Genomic DNA, 17,566 nt, shown 5'->3' with positions numbered 1-17,566 from the left:
TTTAGAAACTATAGAAAGGTATAAAGGGTGGGGTGTTTCTAATTTTAGAAATGTTAGGGTCAAATTAACTTGACAGGCGGACATTGTGTTCTACATATGGCTATATTTTTGGACACATGCACTGAATTGGACAATTCAGGGAGCTGTGTTCAATATGAACTACAGCTTCAGAAGACAAACTCTGTACAAGGACATGCTGCCAACACTGGTAAAGTGATCCTTTACGGAGGTGCGCAGAAGGCTTGCATTTGTCCTCTATGAAGAGTCTGATGGCAAAAGCAAGCATCTGAATCGTGCAGTTGTTTTCCAGCCTTAATATATATTTATAACTCGCATTTTATAGTCCATATTTTTAACTGTGGAACCCTCTTCGTAGGAGCCCTGACAGTGAAGGGTGTGAGGGAGACTGCTTTCGGAATGGCGACGGCACTGAGGCCGTGTGAAAAATGTCTTCCAGCTTAGGTTCAGATCCCTGTGGGCCCGGGACCGTGCTCTCCTCCTCCCGGGGACCGTGCTCACCTCCTCGCTCTCGATCTTGAGTGTGGCCAGTCGGGACTGCAGCTGCTGGTTCCTGAGCATGAGCTCCGCCTGGACAGGCTGCTGCGCACTGACCTGACACACCTGGCAGAAGCAGAAGGCGCAGTTAAGACAGGCACCACCCATCGGGCCCAGGCTCACGAGCCTTACTTGGTGTCTGGCGTGAACGTGCGTCTACGCATGCACGTGTCCTCTCTGTGTGCACGGGGAGGCCTGCAGTCAACCTGGGGGACCTCCATCACTGCCTTCGGACTGTTTTGAGATGGCCTCTCACTGAACCCAGGCGTTACCATGTCAGCTAGACTGGCTGGCTGGCTGGCTGGCAAGCCCCTGGGACCTGCCGGTCTTTGTCCACCCACCCCATTGCCACCCTCAGCCATGAGGTGACAGCTCTGCCAGGCTTTTCAGACGGGATCTGGTGATCTTCACCCACCAAGCCCTCAAGTCTCATACTCAAATGCCACACACAAGAATCAGGTCACTTCTCTTGATTCCAAGTGTTCCAGTTAGAAATGTCCTTTTATTTTTCTAGTTTGTTTGTTTTTTAGACAGGGTCTTATTATGTTGCCCAGGCTAATGTTAAACTCAGATCTTCCCATTTCTGCTTCCCGAGTGCTGGGACAGGCATAGGCCGCCCTGCCTGGCTACGTCTTCAGCTTTAACAGCCACCTGAGTGGGTCCCTTTTAAACAGACTTGGATATAAGCAACGAGCACAGAACCCAGCTGTGGCGTGGCGCTCTGGGGGAAGGCGGCAGCTGCAGGAAGCTTCGCTCTGAGAGCAGCAGGGCCTGGGCTGGAGAAGCCTCATGACCACTGGGCAGAGGGCAGAGGGTAAAGGGTGGCCCTGGTGGACTCTACAGGCATAAGGAAAGCGGGTCGCAGGGCTTTGCTGAGAGTGTGGGCTCTGTGGTCCGGCAGTTGCGTGTGGATTGCAGCTCCGTCCCTAACTTGTGGCAAGCGGTAAACCTCCCCAGTCCCGGGACTGCTGTGATGAAATGATACATGTATATGAATACAGAGCATTAAAAAACAAAAAAAGTGTAAGGACCACTGCCAGCCAGTGTCAGCGAAATCCCCAGGATTCACCACAGACGTCATAAGGCAAACTGTCTGAGGTGTTGGAGGAAGATATTCTGGGCAAGATTTCAATGATAGATTGGGTTAAAATGAAAGCATCGTTAAAACTGCACACGAGACAAACGCATTCTTTTTATGCTCCTTGCAAAAGAAATGCTCCCGGAACAGTAGAGGTTACTGCTTCCAAGCAGAGATGCTGATAAAAAAGGGAACAGATCCACTTCATTAACATAACAGAAACGAAACCATTAGCATCTGACTGAAGCACCTGTGCCTTTCACCACTCCGGGCTCAGCAGACCCACAACGGAAAGCGAAAACAGCAACTGATTTTGGAAAGATGGTGGCGGGTAGGATGAACATCCGGCTTGTTGGCATGTATGTGTTATACTGGGTGCATGTTAGCACACACCTGTAATCTCAGCACTCGGCAGGCTGAGGCAGAAGGATGGGGAGTTCAAGGTTAGCCTGGCCTATGCGGCGAGTTACTGTCTCAAAGACAAACAAGAACTGCCACTACCTGGAAGGCTTTAGACGTCAGAGGTCTGTGGATTTGGGGGTATCTATACAGCCTCTACCAGTTGAGTGTCCCTAATCTGAAAATCTTAAATTCAAATGTTCTAAATCTTGTAATTTTTGAGCAGAAATTTGTACCATTTCTTTCATATTTGGGGATTAAGGGTGCTGGATCTGGACTCATTGTTTCTCATCAAGTAATTTACTAAATAAAAATAGAACTGATTAGAAACACAGTAGAGATAGACATTTATAACTATCTGTACATCATTTATCTGTACATCATATATCTATAACATATTAGTTATCTGTTTATAATCAAATAATCTATCTTTCTCTCTCTCATCGATAATATGTTTTATACATTTTTTTGGCCAGTTAAAATGGTTTTCTTTTGAAAAAAAAAATAGGATAGAAAATTAAATAAATAAAAAAATACATGTTAGGTTTTGGAAAGAGATGGCTCGGTGATTAAGACTGTATTCTGTTCTAGCAGAGGACCCAGTTCAGTTCCCAGAACCCACATCTGGTAGCTCACAACCACCTGTAAGTTCAGCTCTAGGGGACCTGATGCCCTCCTTTCACCTCTGTGCGTACACAGACGGACAGACACACGCACACACCACTAAATCTTAAAAAGGAAGACAAGGCAGCTGAGCATAGTAGCTTACTATATTATATAATATCAGCAGTTGGAAGCCAGGAGGATCAGGAGTTCAAGGCCAGCCAAGGCTACAGAGTGAGCCTGAGACCATCCTGGCCTATAAGAGGCTCGTCTCAAAAGAAGAATATTTAACATAATAAATGACATGTGGAGAGAGAACTGGCACATTAAAAAAAAAAAAAATCAGTTACTGACCTCATCACCCATGTGAGACTGAAACTCAAATTTCATTGGTGGGCAGAACACTGCAGGGTACAGCTCCATGAATCTCTGCTTGTCACTCCTTGGCTCTAAATTGTCAACAGCATTCTCTATAATGTCTAGGCCTTCGTGCCTGGAGGTTTCAAGGTTGTACTCTGCCGAGAGATACGTTCTGAGGGCTCTGTTCAGACTTGCGTGGTAGCCAAGATCGCAGCACTTGATAACATAAGAGCACAGACATAAATGTTAGATTAAAGACCTGACTGTGTGACCTATAACCTGTGAGCAAAACACTCAGAAGGAAACCATGACATTGGAGCAGACACGGATTTCTTGGCTAGGACATTAAAAGCACACGAGCAACTGAAGAAAAATTAAATGAGTCCATCAAAATGTAGGATTTTCATGAGTTAAAGTACATCATCAAAAAAAAAAATTGAAAGGATAAACCAGAATGAGAAAAGTGTTTGTAAAGGAATTTCAGTCTAGGACATAGAAAGATCTCCTGCAAATCAGTAATTCAAATTTCCCTGTTAGAACAGAGGTGGTCTCTGAAGAGAGACCGGTGAAAATGATAGGGAAGTGTTTGGCAAGCATTATCAAAAGATGCTGGCCGTCACTGGTTACCTGGGTAACACAGTAAAGAGATGAGCAGAGGGACCTGGGGGTGACTCGGCAGCCATGAGCACTCATTGCTCTTGCAAAGGATCTGCATTTGTCCCAGAGCACCCAAGTGGTGGCTCTCAACCATCTGTTAATGCCAGTCCCAGAGGATCTGATGCCCTCTTCTGGCCCGGTGGCTACTGCACACATGGTACACAGACACACATAAGGGCAAAATCACCACTCACATAAAATAAAAACAAATAAATCTTAACAAAAGGCAGCGAGATGCTAGCTCACACACGTCAGGATGGATACTCAGAATGAGAGGTGACAGAAAGCCCTAGGGAGGATGGGGACAAACTGGACCCCTCACACACTGTTGGCAGAGTATAAGGGGCGCAGTTACTCTGTGAACAGTTGCTCAAAGGCTCAAACACACTTTATTCTGAGCCCCAGGGCTGGGGAGGTAGCTCAGCGTGTAGCAGCCCTTGGCTGCGCAAGCAGGAGCACCTGAGTTCACAACCCAGCACATGTGAAAGTGTGGTCGTGCATACCTGTAACCCTCACACCATGGGAGTGTGGGACAGGACACTTGGTAGGGACAGCTAGCTCTGGGTGCAGCAGAGAGCCTGGGTCAGAGGAACTGGGTGGAGAGTGAGAGGTGATGTTCCGGGGGCATCAGCACGCATATACACCACACACCCACACCCACACCCACACACACCCACACAAACACACACACCCACACACACACCCCCACACACACCCACACCCACACACACACACACACACACCCACACACACACACACCCACCCACACACACCCACACACACACCCACACCCACACCCACACACACACACCTCTCAGTGCTCACTCTGATGCTCACAGGCTCAGCAAATTTTTCTCAGGAGTGTATGGAAGAATGAAGGTGACCTGCACCGGAATATTTCAGCAGCTTTTATTCATAACAACAACCTGAAACAAATATCTACCAATCGATGAATAGATAAATAAATTGTCATACAACCATATGTTAGAATAGTATTCAGAGAAAGGAATAAAATGTGAATTCTTGTTGCGGCATAGATGAACTTTAAAAATATGCTATGTAAAAGAAGTCAGTCACACACACACACGACTCCTATGCATTGCACGAATCCATTTATATAAAATAAAGAACAGACATTTTTAGAGACAGAAAACACATTTATGCTGCCTAGTGACAGAGGATTGAAGAACGGGAGGTGGCTGATTGCTGAAGGGTGTACGATTTCTTTTAGGGGTAATAAAAATGTTCAAAAATTGATTGTAGTGACGGGCACACAGCTCTCTGAACATACTAAATGCCAACTGTAGATTTTTTTGTGTGTCGCGTTGGTATGTGAATTATACATAATAAAGCTATCAAAAATGTAAAGGCAGAATCCAACAGTGGAAGGAAACAATGAGGAACAGGATCCAAGCCTCGCTCACCCAGTGCTGTGACTGATACAGCAATTTACTCAAATCCTTCCAGGAGACAAATATCCTACGTGAGACTCCAGATTTGCATATTTTATTGACGACTCAAGACTAATCAGAACTGTAGAAGGGATCAGGCTTGAATCTGTCAAAATATTCAGAAATGCCTTCCCTTTAACTCCCAGCATAACATTCTTAAATAAGGAATGGTTGCTAACGGCCTCTCATTACAGACAGAATTTGTTTCGTACTCTGTACTCCTAGGCGCTGAAGAGATGCTCCAGCAGTTAGGGGCACTGGTGCTCTTGAAGAGGACTGGGGCTCAAGTCCCAGCCTCTCCCTGGGGTTCAGGACCTCCTGAAACACAAGCTTCAGGGCAATTCCACGCCCCTGGCCTCCATTCGGCACCCACACTCCAATGCACATACTCCACACAGACATAGACACGTAATTAGAAATAAAAGTAATTTTTAAAGAAAGAGCTTTGAACTCCCCACCCCGAGTTTTTATTACCATTATTCTGTACTTCTATTCAGTCCTTCATGCATCCTAAGCAAATATGGCTTAAGAGAAATGCATAAGTCTGGAAATGAGCCAGCAATTACTAACAGCAAAATTTTGGATTTGTACATTAAAAAAAAAAAAAATTCCTTAAAGAGGAAACACATAGTTTTAAATAGACAAAACCAGGTCATCTCCATATTGCTCTAATGAAGTCAGTCAATTCAACTTGATTCAGTTCAAATCATTCATCGGCCAGAAGTTGCTATTAGTTTGGTGCGAAGATAGTGGGAGGGGTCACATGGGAAGCAGCACTGGCACAGAAAAACAGGTCTTCCAGGCTAGGAAGTGTCAACCAGCCCTGTGAAGGGACATACTGAATGAGATGCACTTAAAGTGCCAAATGCAGCCAGGCATGGTAGCGCACACCTTAACTAACCCTGGTGCTCCCGGACACAGAGGCAGGCAGATCTTTGTGAGTTTGAGATCTTTCTGGTTTATGAAGTGAGTCTAGGATAGCCAGAGATACACAGAAAAACCCTCTCTTGAAGAACCAAAAAACAAAAACAAACAAACAAACAAAAAAACCCCAACCTCTCCCCAAAAGCTCAGTGGGAGGTTACCCGTTCAGTATGCACAAGATCCCTAGGTGTGTTTCCCCAAGACTGCAGTTAAAATTTTGCCCTTCCATCTTCAATTTCCAAATTATTAAAATGGGGAGTTTAAAACAAAGTTATTTCTACCCAGCAGGGTATCGAAGCCAAGGCTGAGACTCATAGCCGAACTCTGGGCAGAGTGCAGGGAAACTTATGGAAGAAGGGGGAGATAGAAAGACCTGGAGGGGACAGGAGCTCCATAAGGAGAGCAAGAGGACCCAGAAATCTGGGCCCAGGGGACCTGCAGAGACTGATGCTCCAACCAAAGATCATGCATGGAGAGGACCTAAACCCCCTGCTCAGATGTAGCCCATGGGCAGCTCAGTCTCCATGTGTATTCCCTAGTAAGAAAAGCAGGGTCTGTCTCTGACATGAACTCAGTGGCTGGCTCTTTGATCACCTCCCCCTGAGAAGGAAGCAGTCTTACCAGGCCACAGAGGAAGACAATGCAGCCAGTCCTGATGAGACCAGATAGGCTAGGATCAGATGGAAGAGGAGGAGGACCTCCCCTATCAGTGGATTGGGGGAGGGGCATATGGTTAGAAGAGGAAGGGAGGGAGGGTGGGACTGGGATGAGGTGAGGGAGGGGTCCACAGCCAGGATACAAAGTGAATAAACTATAATAAATAATAAATTAAAAAAAAAAAAACAAAATAACCCCAAAGTTATTGTTAAATCCTGTTATTCAAAATGTGGTCAACAGCAACAGCATCTTCACTGAGAGCTTGTTAGAATATTGGGCTTGGGCTACGACTCAGCAGGTATGGGGGCTTGCTCCCAAGCCTAGTGATCTGAGTTTGATTCCCAGGGCCTCCACATGGTGAAGGCCAGAACTGACTTCCACAGGCTATTCTATGACCTCCACATACTTGCTATGGCCTGTGCTCCCACACACATACATACATAGTCACACAGTAAAAAAAAAAAAAAAAACAAAAAAACATAAAAATCTTTAAAAATGCAGACTATTTGGCCCCACCCCTGACCTATTAATTTGGAATCCACAGTTTAAGAAGGATGCATAATGGAATGATTAAAACGCTGGAGACACTTCCCGAGAACAGGCCGGGGACAGGGTCTTATGACCGTGCCCTTCAGGGGTGCTGTTTCCCCAAGCTGACGAGAGGATTCGGTTAAATGTGATTTGATTTATAAAATCGCAAAACAGCTATGATGTCACAATTACAAACAATACAACTGTGAAAATGCAGCAATTGGCTCATCTTCTCTCATCTCCAATGAAGTCAGCTGCACCCAAATACAGAGAATGATTCATTTCGGTTAATTTGGAAATTCTAGCCTCAAATGAACAAAGACTTCTTTTATTCCTCTTGCTTCTCCCAATCCACAATGGTTCCCTGCAGTTTTGTATACATCAGAGGGATTTGGGGGGAAAAAAAAGTCATTCTATCTTTCACTGACATCTTATTTTATAAAGACACGGGTTTGTAAAGGAAACAGGCCTCATTTCTTTAATATGTACAGTGCTTAAAAGCAGTCCGCTATTCAGAAAGAAGACAGAATCCTCTCCCTGATTATAAGGAAGTGAGGTGCCCTGCTACTTTATGGTGTAAGTGTTGATCCAGGTGGGAGTTAATAAATAGGCTGAAATAGAAAGCGAGAGAGAGGCCTTTTACACTGCACACACCCGTGTGCCTTACAACTTACAAGAGAGAGGACGACTAGAGGAAAAGGGGAAGAAAAAAGGGGGAGGAAAAGAAGGATCGAGGGGATAGATGGTAGGAAGGAAGAAGGAAGGAAGGCAGGGAGGGAAGGAGGAGGGAAGACAAGATGGAGGGAGGGCAGAAACAATTCTGACCCCCAACTGCCCAACTAACTTGGTGTTTTGAAGAACACCTACAAAGTTTCCGTTATTCCCTGACTTGAACGCTTCACACCACCAAATGACAAAAGCATCGGCGTGTTTCTATTCCCAGGATCAATAGCCACGTGGATCCTGTCGGTGTGAGACCTGGTTTCACCATGGCTTCCCAATGGGGCAGGGGAGCAGGCATGTGGCTTCCTGAGCCATCTGGTTGGCTTGCAGGCAGGTCCTCCTGGACTTGCCCTCCGGTGCTTGGGAGGCTTCTGCGCTGGTTTCTGACAGGCACTCTTCATCTGTGACCCCCACGGTGCTCTCCAGTCTATAGGCACTTAGTTGGCATGAGTCTATCATGTCTGTTACACAACATTTGAAAATTCTAGGTTTCTTAAGCATCTTATACTTCAAAGAGATAAGAAACAGGGAAGAAAAAAAAAAAGCTCTTCAAGGTCTCCAAGAGTGAGCCTGGCCACACAAGAGTCTCTTTTTCTAAACTAGGAGCTGAAAGGACATTGGACATGTTAGGACTCAAGATATTTGGTTAAAAAGGTCTCAAGTAATTCTGTGGAGCTTCTGAATTATGAATGAGATAAGAAAGGCCGGCTTTTGCACAAAGAGCTGAGTTATAGCCCCAGTACATTTAATCATGAAAATCCATAGGAGACAAATAAACTACTTCATCCAAACTGTTATTCTGGCAGACGAAGAACTCCAGATGAATGCGCAAAATTATGGACCAAAAAAAAAAGGAGGAGGGGGAAGAAACAGTTCTGGAATCAAAAGTATGCATTAAAAAGAAATCCTAAGAACTGCCAGGACAGATAGAGCACACTTAAATCTCGGTCTAAGCATGGTAGGTTAACTTCCTCAGCCCGAGACCCTAGCCCTGAACACCGAGAGCCCGCTGACAGTGCCATGCCAGGTGTGGAGCGGACCACGGCTCCTCAGAAGGCCTTTTCCTTTCCCTGCCTCTCTGCCCTCCCTTGGCACGGATTCCATGACACAAGAAGCCCTTCATGGAAAGAAGTCTGCCGTTACTGTTTCCCCAAGTCATAGGCATTTGCAGGGCAATCCTTGAAGTGCAAAGAGGGCAGCTCCAGGCGCCAGGGGACTCCTGCAGAAGCAGAACTGAGCAGCTAGGAGGGTTCCCTAGTCTCTGCAGTGGCTCTGCCTTCTCTCTGCACTCTGGCCTCTGCCTGAGAGGTGTCACTGGTCTTTCCTCCTGACTCCTGTGTCTGGATTTCATTTCTAAGGAAGCAAGTTACATTTATTAAGATTCCCTATGGACCCAGGCATGAGCATGGAGCTGGAGAAAGAGGACAGGATTCACGCCCTTGAGGGGCATAGGCTCCCCAGGAGAAAGTTATTTACCTCTGGGCATCACCAAGCACACCCTTGACTGTTACCCTTGCATGGATACTGAATAAAGACTTTTTCTACCCCTTATTTTGAGTCTTTTTGAAAAGTAGGACAAGCCAAGGACACTAGGATTCTAAAAAAAGCAGCATTCGTTTGCCCGTGAGTGGCTTTCAAAGGACTAGAAGGAGATGGGTCCAGAGCTTGTGTTAGAAGTGGAGTGGACTGCTTCTGAATCACTGTCCCCTTGTCCACCACCATTTTCTTCTGTTAATTACTTTAACCCAGAAACCATAGACACATTCTGTGAGAAATAAGCATCACATGGGACACCTTAATTTCCACAAGTACACTATATACACCCTCTTTCCTGTCAGGGTTTCTGAACATCCACAGAAAGCTGGCAATTCAATTCTTGTCGCTACTTTATTATCTGTAGCCAAACACTTAGCAAAAACAAAGTTTTGAGTTCCCTCCTTTCCCCTGGAGCAATGGGAAGGTCATAATCACACATCTCTGAAACAAGAACAGATACACAGTAGGATGCAGGATGGATACTGGTGCTGTGAGATCAGGGCCAATGAGCAGCTGAATAAATCGCCTGTTACCCGAGGCAGCTCCCGTCCACCAGACTCATTTTCTCAAGACAAAAAAACAAAAACCAAACAAACAAAAAGTCTGTAACTCGTGCAAATAAAATCAAGAAAAAGGAGATCAGACACAGCAAGCTCAAATAAATACAGGCCAGGTGGCAAATGTTATGGAGAAAACAAAGCGTCTAGGGAGTAGCAAGCGTCAAGAGGGAAGGCTGCTGGTATTTCATTTAGGGCAGTGGGCATGTGATGTGCACAAGAGGGAGGACTCCATCATGTAAATAAAGTTCTGCAACAAAGCACAAAGGCCCCAAGCAGGGAAGCGTGTGGGAGTTCTGCGCAAGGGCTAGGTCAGTGTACCCGAAACACAGTGAGTGAAGGCAGTATGTAGATGGAAGGGGGGTGGTGCCAATTCATAATGGGTAGTTGTGAGTGTTTGGGTCTTATTCTCAGGGGACAGGAGGTCTCCAGAGAGTTTCAAGCGTAACAGGTGTGTCTGTCTCTGACTTTTGAGTCTGATAGTCTAGGAAGAGAGTGGAGCTTTGGAAGACACGAGGGCAGGCTGTGGGGTCACATTTCATGGGATGGGTGGATGGATGGGTGGATGGATGGATGGATGGAAGCAACACAGGCAGGGGTGAGGAGAATGCCTTTGAGCCCAAGGTGGTCATAAGAAGTGGGATGTAGTGTTTGGGTTCTTTAAGAGGAAGAGGTGATGGGCTTTGCTGATGCATCATATGGGGAGAAGCAAAGAACTGGGTGTTAGGCCGTGTGCCCGAGTGGCAAGTGGGAGCATTTCTTGGGACATGGAAAATTACTAAGAAGAAAAGTGTCTGTACAGAGGGCGATGAAGGCGGGGACAGGTAGACATAATGGTTTCTTAGGGAGTTAGGGAGGTTCAGAGTGCCTACACAATGGCACAACGGCTAGCGGGAAAGCTGGTGCGCAGATCTGAAGCCCGGGGGCAGGAGCAGGGCTGACGACACACATCTAAGGGCCATCACATGGTTCTTAAGGCCAGAGAAGGGGAAAAAGGCAGAGAACCCGGTGGCCCTTTAGAAGCTTTTAGCATTCACAGGCCCGGAAGAATATGGTCAAAAAGCACTGGAGACTAGAAAAACAAACAAAACAAAACAAAACAAACAAAAACCCCAACCAACCAACCAACCAACCAACCAACCAACCAACAAAGCAGTCCTCATTTCAGGGATGTTAGGCCTGCAGCCTCTCCACGGAAAGAAACTCTACATGGCCATTCCTTCAGTCATCTAACTAATTTCAGCTTTTAAACAGCTTTGAAAGATGACAATGGTTTAAAACCATGCCTAGATTAGTCTACATGAAGACTATGATAAGCCAACCAAAGAACACGATCTCTGTAATCTTTCCGTAGGAGTTCAGGTCTAATGGGAAAACACAGTATCGCTTTTTGGCAGGCTTTCACAAATAACTCCTAATTTCGTGGACGGTGGGGGAGGCGGGGAGGGGGATCTGACTAATTAAGGAAACTGAACTCAGAATAAGTTGATTTTTAATGAAGTGTAGTATGTCCCAGGAGACATAAGGCTAAAAGCTTTAGCATAACTCAGAAATGATGAACTTAGGATAATTCAGAAATGATGACATAAGGGCAGCAGGGGCTATGCGCTGCAACCTGATTTCAGTCTCATTCTGCGTAAGTGACGGAGCAAGCATGTGCCACGGCTATCTGTGTGGAGAAAACTGGCGAGAGTAGGGGATCAGCTGCTGGCAGTACTCCATGAGACTTAGCCTTAGGCTTCTAAGTGAGCTGCAGCAATTCTTGGGGAAGACTGGAAAACAGAACTGTACTGAAAGGGTAACAAGTAATGATTCCTGGGCAGGTGCTTGGCGACCAGGGACCAATAGCATTTTATCATTGAGGAGTTAGTTTCTGTGAATGCATCTCTATGGAAAGAGGCCATGCTGGCAGAAATGAGGTCCACACCCAGTTATTTTTAAGAATTCTGAATATACAGAATGAATTTTGTAATAGGTTAGTGAATCCTACCATTAAGCCACCATTAAGACTTGTGTGCTTAGTTGGGCATGGCCGTGCACACCTTTAATCCTAGCCCTCTGGAAGCAGAGGCAGGCAGATCTCTGGGAGTTTCGGGTCAAGCTGGTTTTCGTAGCCAGGCTGCATTCTTGGCAGACGAGGCTCAGTGAGTTAGGTGCCTGCCACACGTACGGCTGGACGTGGGATGGTGATGAGCAGGGCTCGCAATCCCAGGGCTTCTGCACCAGTGAAAACTTGGGGCAGGAGAATCCCTGGAAACTCTTGGGCTTGTCAGCGTGGCAAATGCAGGGCAGAACCAGGCTCTTTTTTCAAACAACAAGGAACTCAAGGATCAATACCCAAGGTCATTGTCTGACACACAGCACGCCCACACTCAGACACTCTCCTTCCCACACACACACACATCATGAACACACACACGCACGCACACACGTATACAAACACACACAGAAAACAGAAATATTTTAACAAGAAAATCACTGGAAACTCAGTATTCAATGGTAAGCATGGTCTGCAGGATTTGTTTTCTGGTTGTAAAAGATCTCAGAATACATTGTAGAGCCTTTTGCTCTTAATATTGGAGCTAGCGATGATTATACACATGAAACCTGTTCATTGTGAGAACAAAAATCCATTTTCATGTGTATGCTTTCATTTTCTAAAACGATGAACTTCTTTGCCATGGCATCCGCCTCTAGCCTGGGAGACAGCTGTGTGGATTCCACACTCGCTGATCATAGCACGGGTTCGGATGACCAAACTCCGTTCATCAGGCTTGCAGAGCGAACACCCTCAGGCCCACTGAGCCATCCCACCAGCTCTAAGTCCCCTTCTAAAATATGAAAAATACAACATACTTATAGAAAAAATGAAATATACATACACACGTGCACCTTGCTCTGGCTGAGCACCTACGTTCAGTTCCCACAGGGTGGTTCACAGCCGTCTCGATGTGCTCCAGCTCCCGGGGATCTAAGCACCCACTTCTGACCTTTGTCGGCACCAGGCACGCACGAGGTCCATACGTGCAGGAAAAACAGCCATCGCGTAGGATAAATGAATCTATTTATTTACGATTTCCGCTGTCTGGGAAGTTCCTGCACTCTTTTCCTAGTCACCGGCCCTGCTCTGCCTTTCCCTGGACCAGCTCAGACACAGCTTGCAGACCGCAGAATACTAACAATGTTGCAAGCAAAAAGGAAGCGACCCAGGTCTCCCTTTTGTGTGGCTGCACTGTTAGGAGCTGATTATCACTTGTGAAAATCCGGACTTATGTTCGCACACACAACTGTAGAATGTGCCTGGGGCCAGAGATTTCTACTCCTTGTTTGTTCTTAGCGGTCATGCATTTTCAGCCAAAACAACAACACCCCAAAAGAGATGCTCAGATAACAGCCACACTGTCATATTCTTCATCGAGTTACATTGCATATCAAAGAGGTGAGTGATAATATTTAATACTTTATACTAAGACATCCATTTATCCTATGACACTTATTAAAGTCATGTGCTCAGTGACAAAAATCCTAATAAAGCTAATTCATTGACCTCAGAAGGCACAATGAAGACCTTAAGACTGAAAATCCTAGTTGGGCTCTAATCATTACTTTTTCTTTTCTTTTTTTTTTTTAAGTTTTAAAATTTCCTATTCTGGTAGGCATTTCTAAACGAGAAAGTGCAAACTTACCAATTAAAATATTGATAAATAAAGGCAATACTCATTCAAAACAGAAAAAAATAACATTTTTTAAATGATTTTTAAGCATTCAAATGGCCCCCAAAAGATTTCTGGAGACTAAAATATGAAAGGTCCATGAAAGTGTTGCAGTAACTATTAAAGTTTTTTAGCTTTAGTAGTTAAAAGGAGGATACTGGATTAATTGGGGCACTACTGATATATGTGTAAATCAATTAATCTTAAATGCTTAAATCATATGGAAAAAAAACCTTTTCTTTTTCTTTAATTTACATCCTAAGGAAGGGTTCTGTGAACCAGAAGTAAATTATGGTTCAGGTGTTGCCAAGTTCTAAATCACTACATCTTAACGAAATCCAGACTTACGAGACTTTAAAAGATTACTAGATTACACCAAATACAATTTGGGCCGAGATATGGGAAATGCAGCCTGATTATTTAATGAAACAAACTCCCACCGGGCCAGGAGGATCGAAGCTGTTAATGGGGAAAAAGCAGGTAAACAGCAGTAAATTTGACTCCACCTCTCCTTTGTCTAGCGCGTGTGTGTGGGTAAAGTGAGTCTGAATTTTATCAGTGATAGTCTCAGATATAAGAGCAGGATGCTCTTAATCATGGCTTATAGCATTTTTAATTTTCTACCATACACATTCTGGTCCTGTACTAACAAAATAAATAATAGTACATATTCGATCAAAACTCCTTGACTTTTTTTTGTCACATGAACAGACCTATTTATGATCATCCACCAAAGTGAACTTGTTAGATATGGGTGTGAGTAGAGATGGTGGAACTAAAGGTTTTTGTAAGAAGGTCTCAGCTTCAGTTCTCTGGTTTCATAATGCTGTGACTTGCCGAGATGCATTTGCTGACTTTCATACCAACTGTGCATTAAAGACACTGTCTTGATATCTTCACATTGGAGACGGAGCAATTCTCCCATTAATATCCAATAGCTCAGAACAGAATGTACATTGTTAGATAAACTCACACAGCATAAAGGATTCTAGGAATCTTTGCATAATAATTAACCTGTTTCTATTCCACCGGGCAGGGTCAGGCTTAATGGCTTTTAGGATCACTCCGGTGTATGCAAACGAGGATCCTGCGAAGTAGCAGCCATTTTAGACTTGTCCACATTCACGCTGCCTTTCACAAGTGAATCAGGGAACAGAGAAAATGACTTTCCCTTGGCTTCGAGCACTTGGTTTCAGCAGATCCTGACAGCAAACCAATTTCATGTCATTTCTTTCAAACTTCACGTTTAAGTCACATCTTTTGGGAATCGTTCACATTTTAAATTTAAGGTTGATCTTTAAAAGCCTAACTTCTGAAAAGATTGAAAATCACTTGGCACATTTAACTATTGTCTATTTGGAGCAGAGTCAATTAGATCTGGAGGTTAAAGGTGTCCAAGTTTGGGGTCTGGAGAGATGGCTCATTAGGCAAAGTGCTTGCTGCTCAGGCATGAAGAGCAGAGTTTGGATCTCCAGAACCCATATAGAAAGTGTGTGCCTGAAAGCCCAGCACCAAGGAGGATCCCTGGTGCTTGACAGCTAGGCGCTTGACCTGTCTTGGTCACTGTTCTAGTGCTGCACAGAGACACCATACCCAAGGCAACTCTTCTAAAACAAAAGCAGGTAATGGGGGCTTACAGCTTCAGAGGCTCGGTCCGTTATCATCATGCAGAGAGCACGCTAGAGACGTTAATGAGAGCTATGTCCTGATCTGCAGGCTGAGGAGGACAGCCTGGGCCTGACCCGGCTCTGAAGAACCTTAAAGCCCGCCCAGTGACACACTTCCTCCAAGAAAGTCATGCCTGCTCCAAGAATGCTACACCTCCTTATCTTTCTAATCCTTTGCAATAGTGCAGCTTCTGACCGACCAAGCATTCGAGCCCTTCAGTCTTCCTTCCATGAAGCCTGAGATTCTGCACACTATGTACTAGGCGATGTCAGATCACACACATGCACAATAAATCAGCTCATTTATGGTGTGTCTCTCAACACATATGTGAAGAGCACAACAATCCTTTTGTTCACTGATGAATTCCCAGTGTCAAGAGTGATATTTGAGGGCGGTTATGTAGCATGCTTTTACCTTCAAAAACTCTATTAACCACAGGATAAGCACTTAGCACAACTGATTTAAGTACTCAGCACTTAGCTTACAAGTGTTTAGCATGTGCAAGGTCCTGGGTTCTATCCCAGAAACCTTAGCATGTGTTCATAAACATATGTGTACTGAATATACTTATATACATGAATGCATCAAGGGACTGGGCCACAGCCAGTTGCACAATGCCTGCCCAGCATTTGCAAGGTCTTGGGTTTGATGCCTAGTACCAACAAAGCAATAACCCAAACCCACCCAGAAAAGAAGTGCTCAGTACCCATTTGGTACTTGGTAGGCATGAAAGAAATTCTTTGCAGTATGTGGACAGTTCTTCTCTTGTCAAAACGGGCTTAGCTGTGTCCTTCAATCACTATCAAAATAGCTGCTGAATAAGCAGAAAAGTACGGGGAGAAGACGACGGATTAGGTCTTCCTATGTTTCCTATACTTCTTAGGAACCTTATAATTTGAAAACATACAGTTGAAATTATTTCTAGTCTGGGACCTAAACAATACTTTTGTCGAAGGAATCCAGCATCTGTCTCATAGAAACCAAAGTTGTGCTTATCAGAGTGTTCCAAACATTATTTAAAACAATCACAAAAGTTTCTGCATTCCCAAACACCAAACAACAACAGAGTAGCTGCCTGATTGAGATGCTCATAACAAAGGAGGAAAAAATAGCTCTCCATGCTATTTACACTATTCTCTGTAATACAGTCATGACATCAGGTTGTTCTGAGTCTTAGGTAAAGGAGGGACAATCACATTGTAGAGCTAATGAGCTAGAAACATTTTTCTCTACCAATGAATCTTTTGTTAAAAAAAGATGACTGCTCTTGCAAAAGCCCTGAGTTCAGTTGCTACATCCATGTGGTGGCTCACCTATACCGCCAGCTCGACTTTCTGATGCCCTCTTGTGGCTTCTTCAGGCACTGCATGCACATGGTACACATAATGCATGCAGACACACACACACACACACACACACACACACACACATACACACACACGCGCGCGCGCGCAATAAATGTATCTCCAAAAATACAGTCCCAAACTGTGGTCCTGAAGTAGTGACATGATGATAATGATGATGATAATAATAATAACCAAAATAAAGCAATCACTGTGCTGTCATTTGTTCAACATCTGTCTTTTCCGCTTTGAATGAGGGGTCGGGCTGCAGGAGGCTCAGCACTCAGGAGCACTGGGGGATCCTGTAGAAGACCCAGGTCTGTTCCCAGCACCCACAAGGTGGCTCATAGCTGTCTCTAACTAGTTCCAGGGGATCTGATGCCCCCTTTTAGCCTCCGATGGCACCAGGCATGCACACACCTACATGAAGGCAAAAGCACTCATGCATATAAAAATAAAAATGAATAAATGCTGACTTTCAGATAGTAAGGACAATATGTACGTGTTCCTTCTTAAAGCTTCTTGTTTTGTTTTCTGAAGTGCTGGGTTCAAACTCGGGGCTTCAGGCATGCTAGGGTAATGGTCTACCCCTGAGCTGTAGCCTCTGTCTCGGAAAGCTGGAGTCAATGCGTAGTTAGAGCAGCCCTATCGTGCAACTAAAAAGTGCATTGTACTCTTCCTGACTGGGTCCTCCAGGAACACAGCTTCCTCCCTCTCACAAGGTAACAATCTGCTTTTATCAGCTTTAGGATTGTACCTTATCACATGCATCTTACAGTCGATCCTGTCAGAGCACCACGTGTAGTTAGGT

General features: G+C 44.8%; 1 protein-coding gene across 3 annotated transcripts in view; it reads right to left on the bottom strand.

Annotated features, from left to right (window-relative positions):
• Window positions 1-17,566, bottom strand: part of Srgap1 (SLIT-ROBO Rho GTPase activating protein 1) — a 258,275-nt gene that overhangs the window by 62,832 nt on the left and 177,877 nt on the right. For all 3 annotated transcript variants that reach the window (XM_021655170.2, XM_021655176.2, XM_060371008.1), the window contains exons 7-8: window positions 2,990-3,211; window positions 520-621 (exon numbers count right to left, since the gene is read on the bottom strand). In XM_021655170.2, the coding sequence (XP_021510845.2) occupies window positions 520-621; window positions 2,990-3,211 (324 nt within the window). The remainder of the gene's footprint in view (window positions 1-519; window positions 622-2,989; window positions 3,212-17,566) is intronic.

This window comes from Meriones unguiculatus, chromosome 17 (assembly GCF_030254825.1).
Source record: "Meriones unguiculatus strain TT.TT164.6M chromosome 17, Bangor_MerUng_6.1, whole genome shotgun sequence".
Taxonomy (NCBI): domain Eukaryota; kingdom Metazoa; phylum Chordata; class Mammalia; order Rodentia; family Muridae; genus Meriones; species Meriones unguiculatus.
The sequence above is the reverse complement of the archived record's forward strand: the minus strand, read 5'-3'. Positions and strand labels throughout refer to the sequence as shown.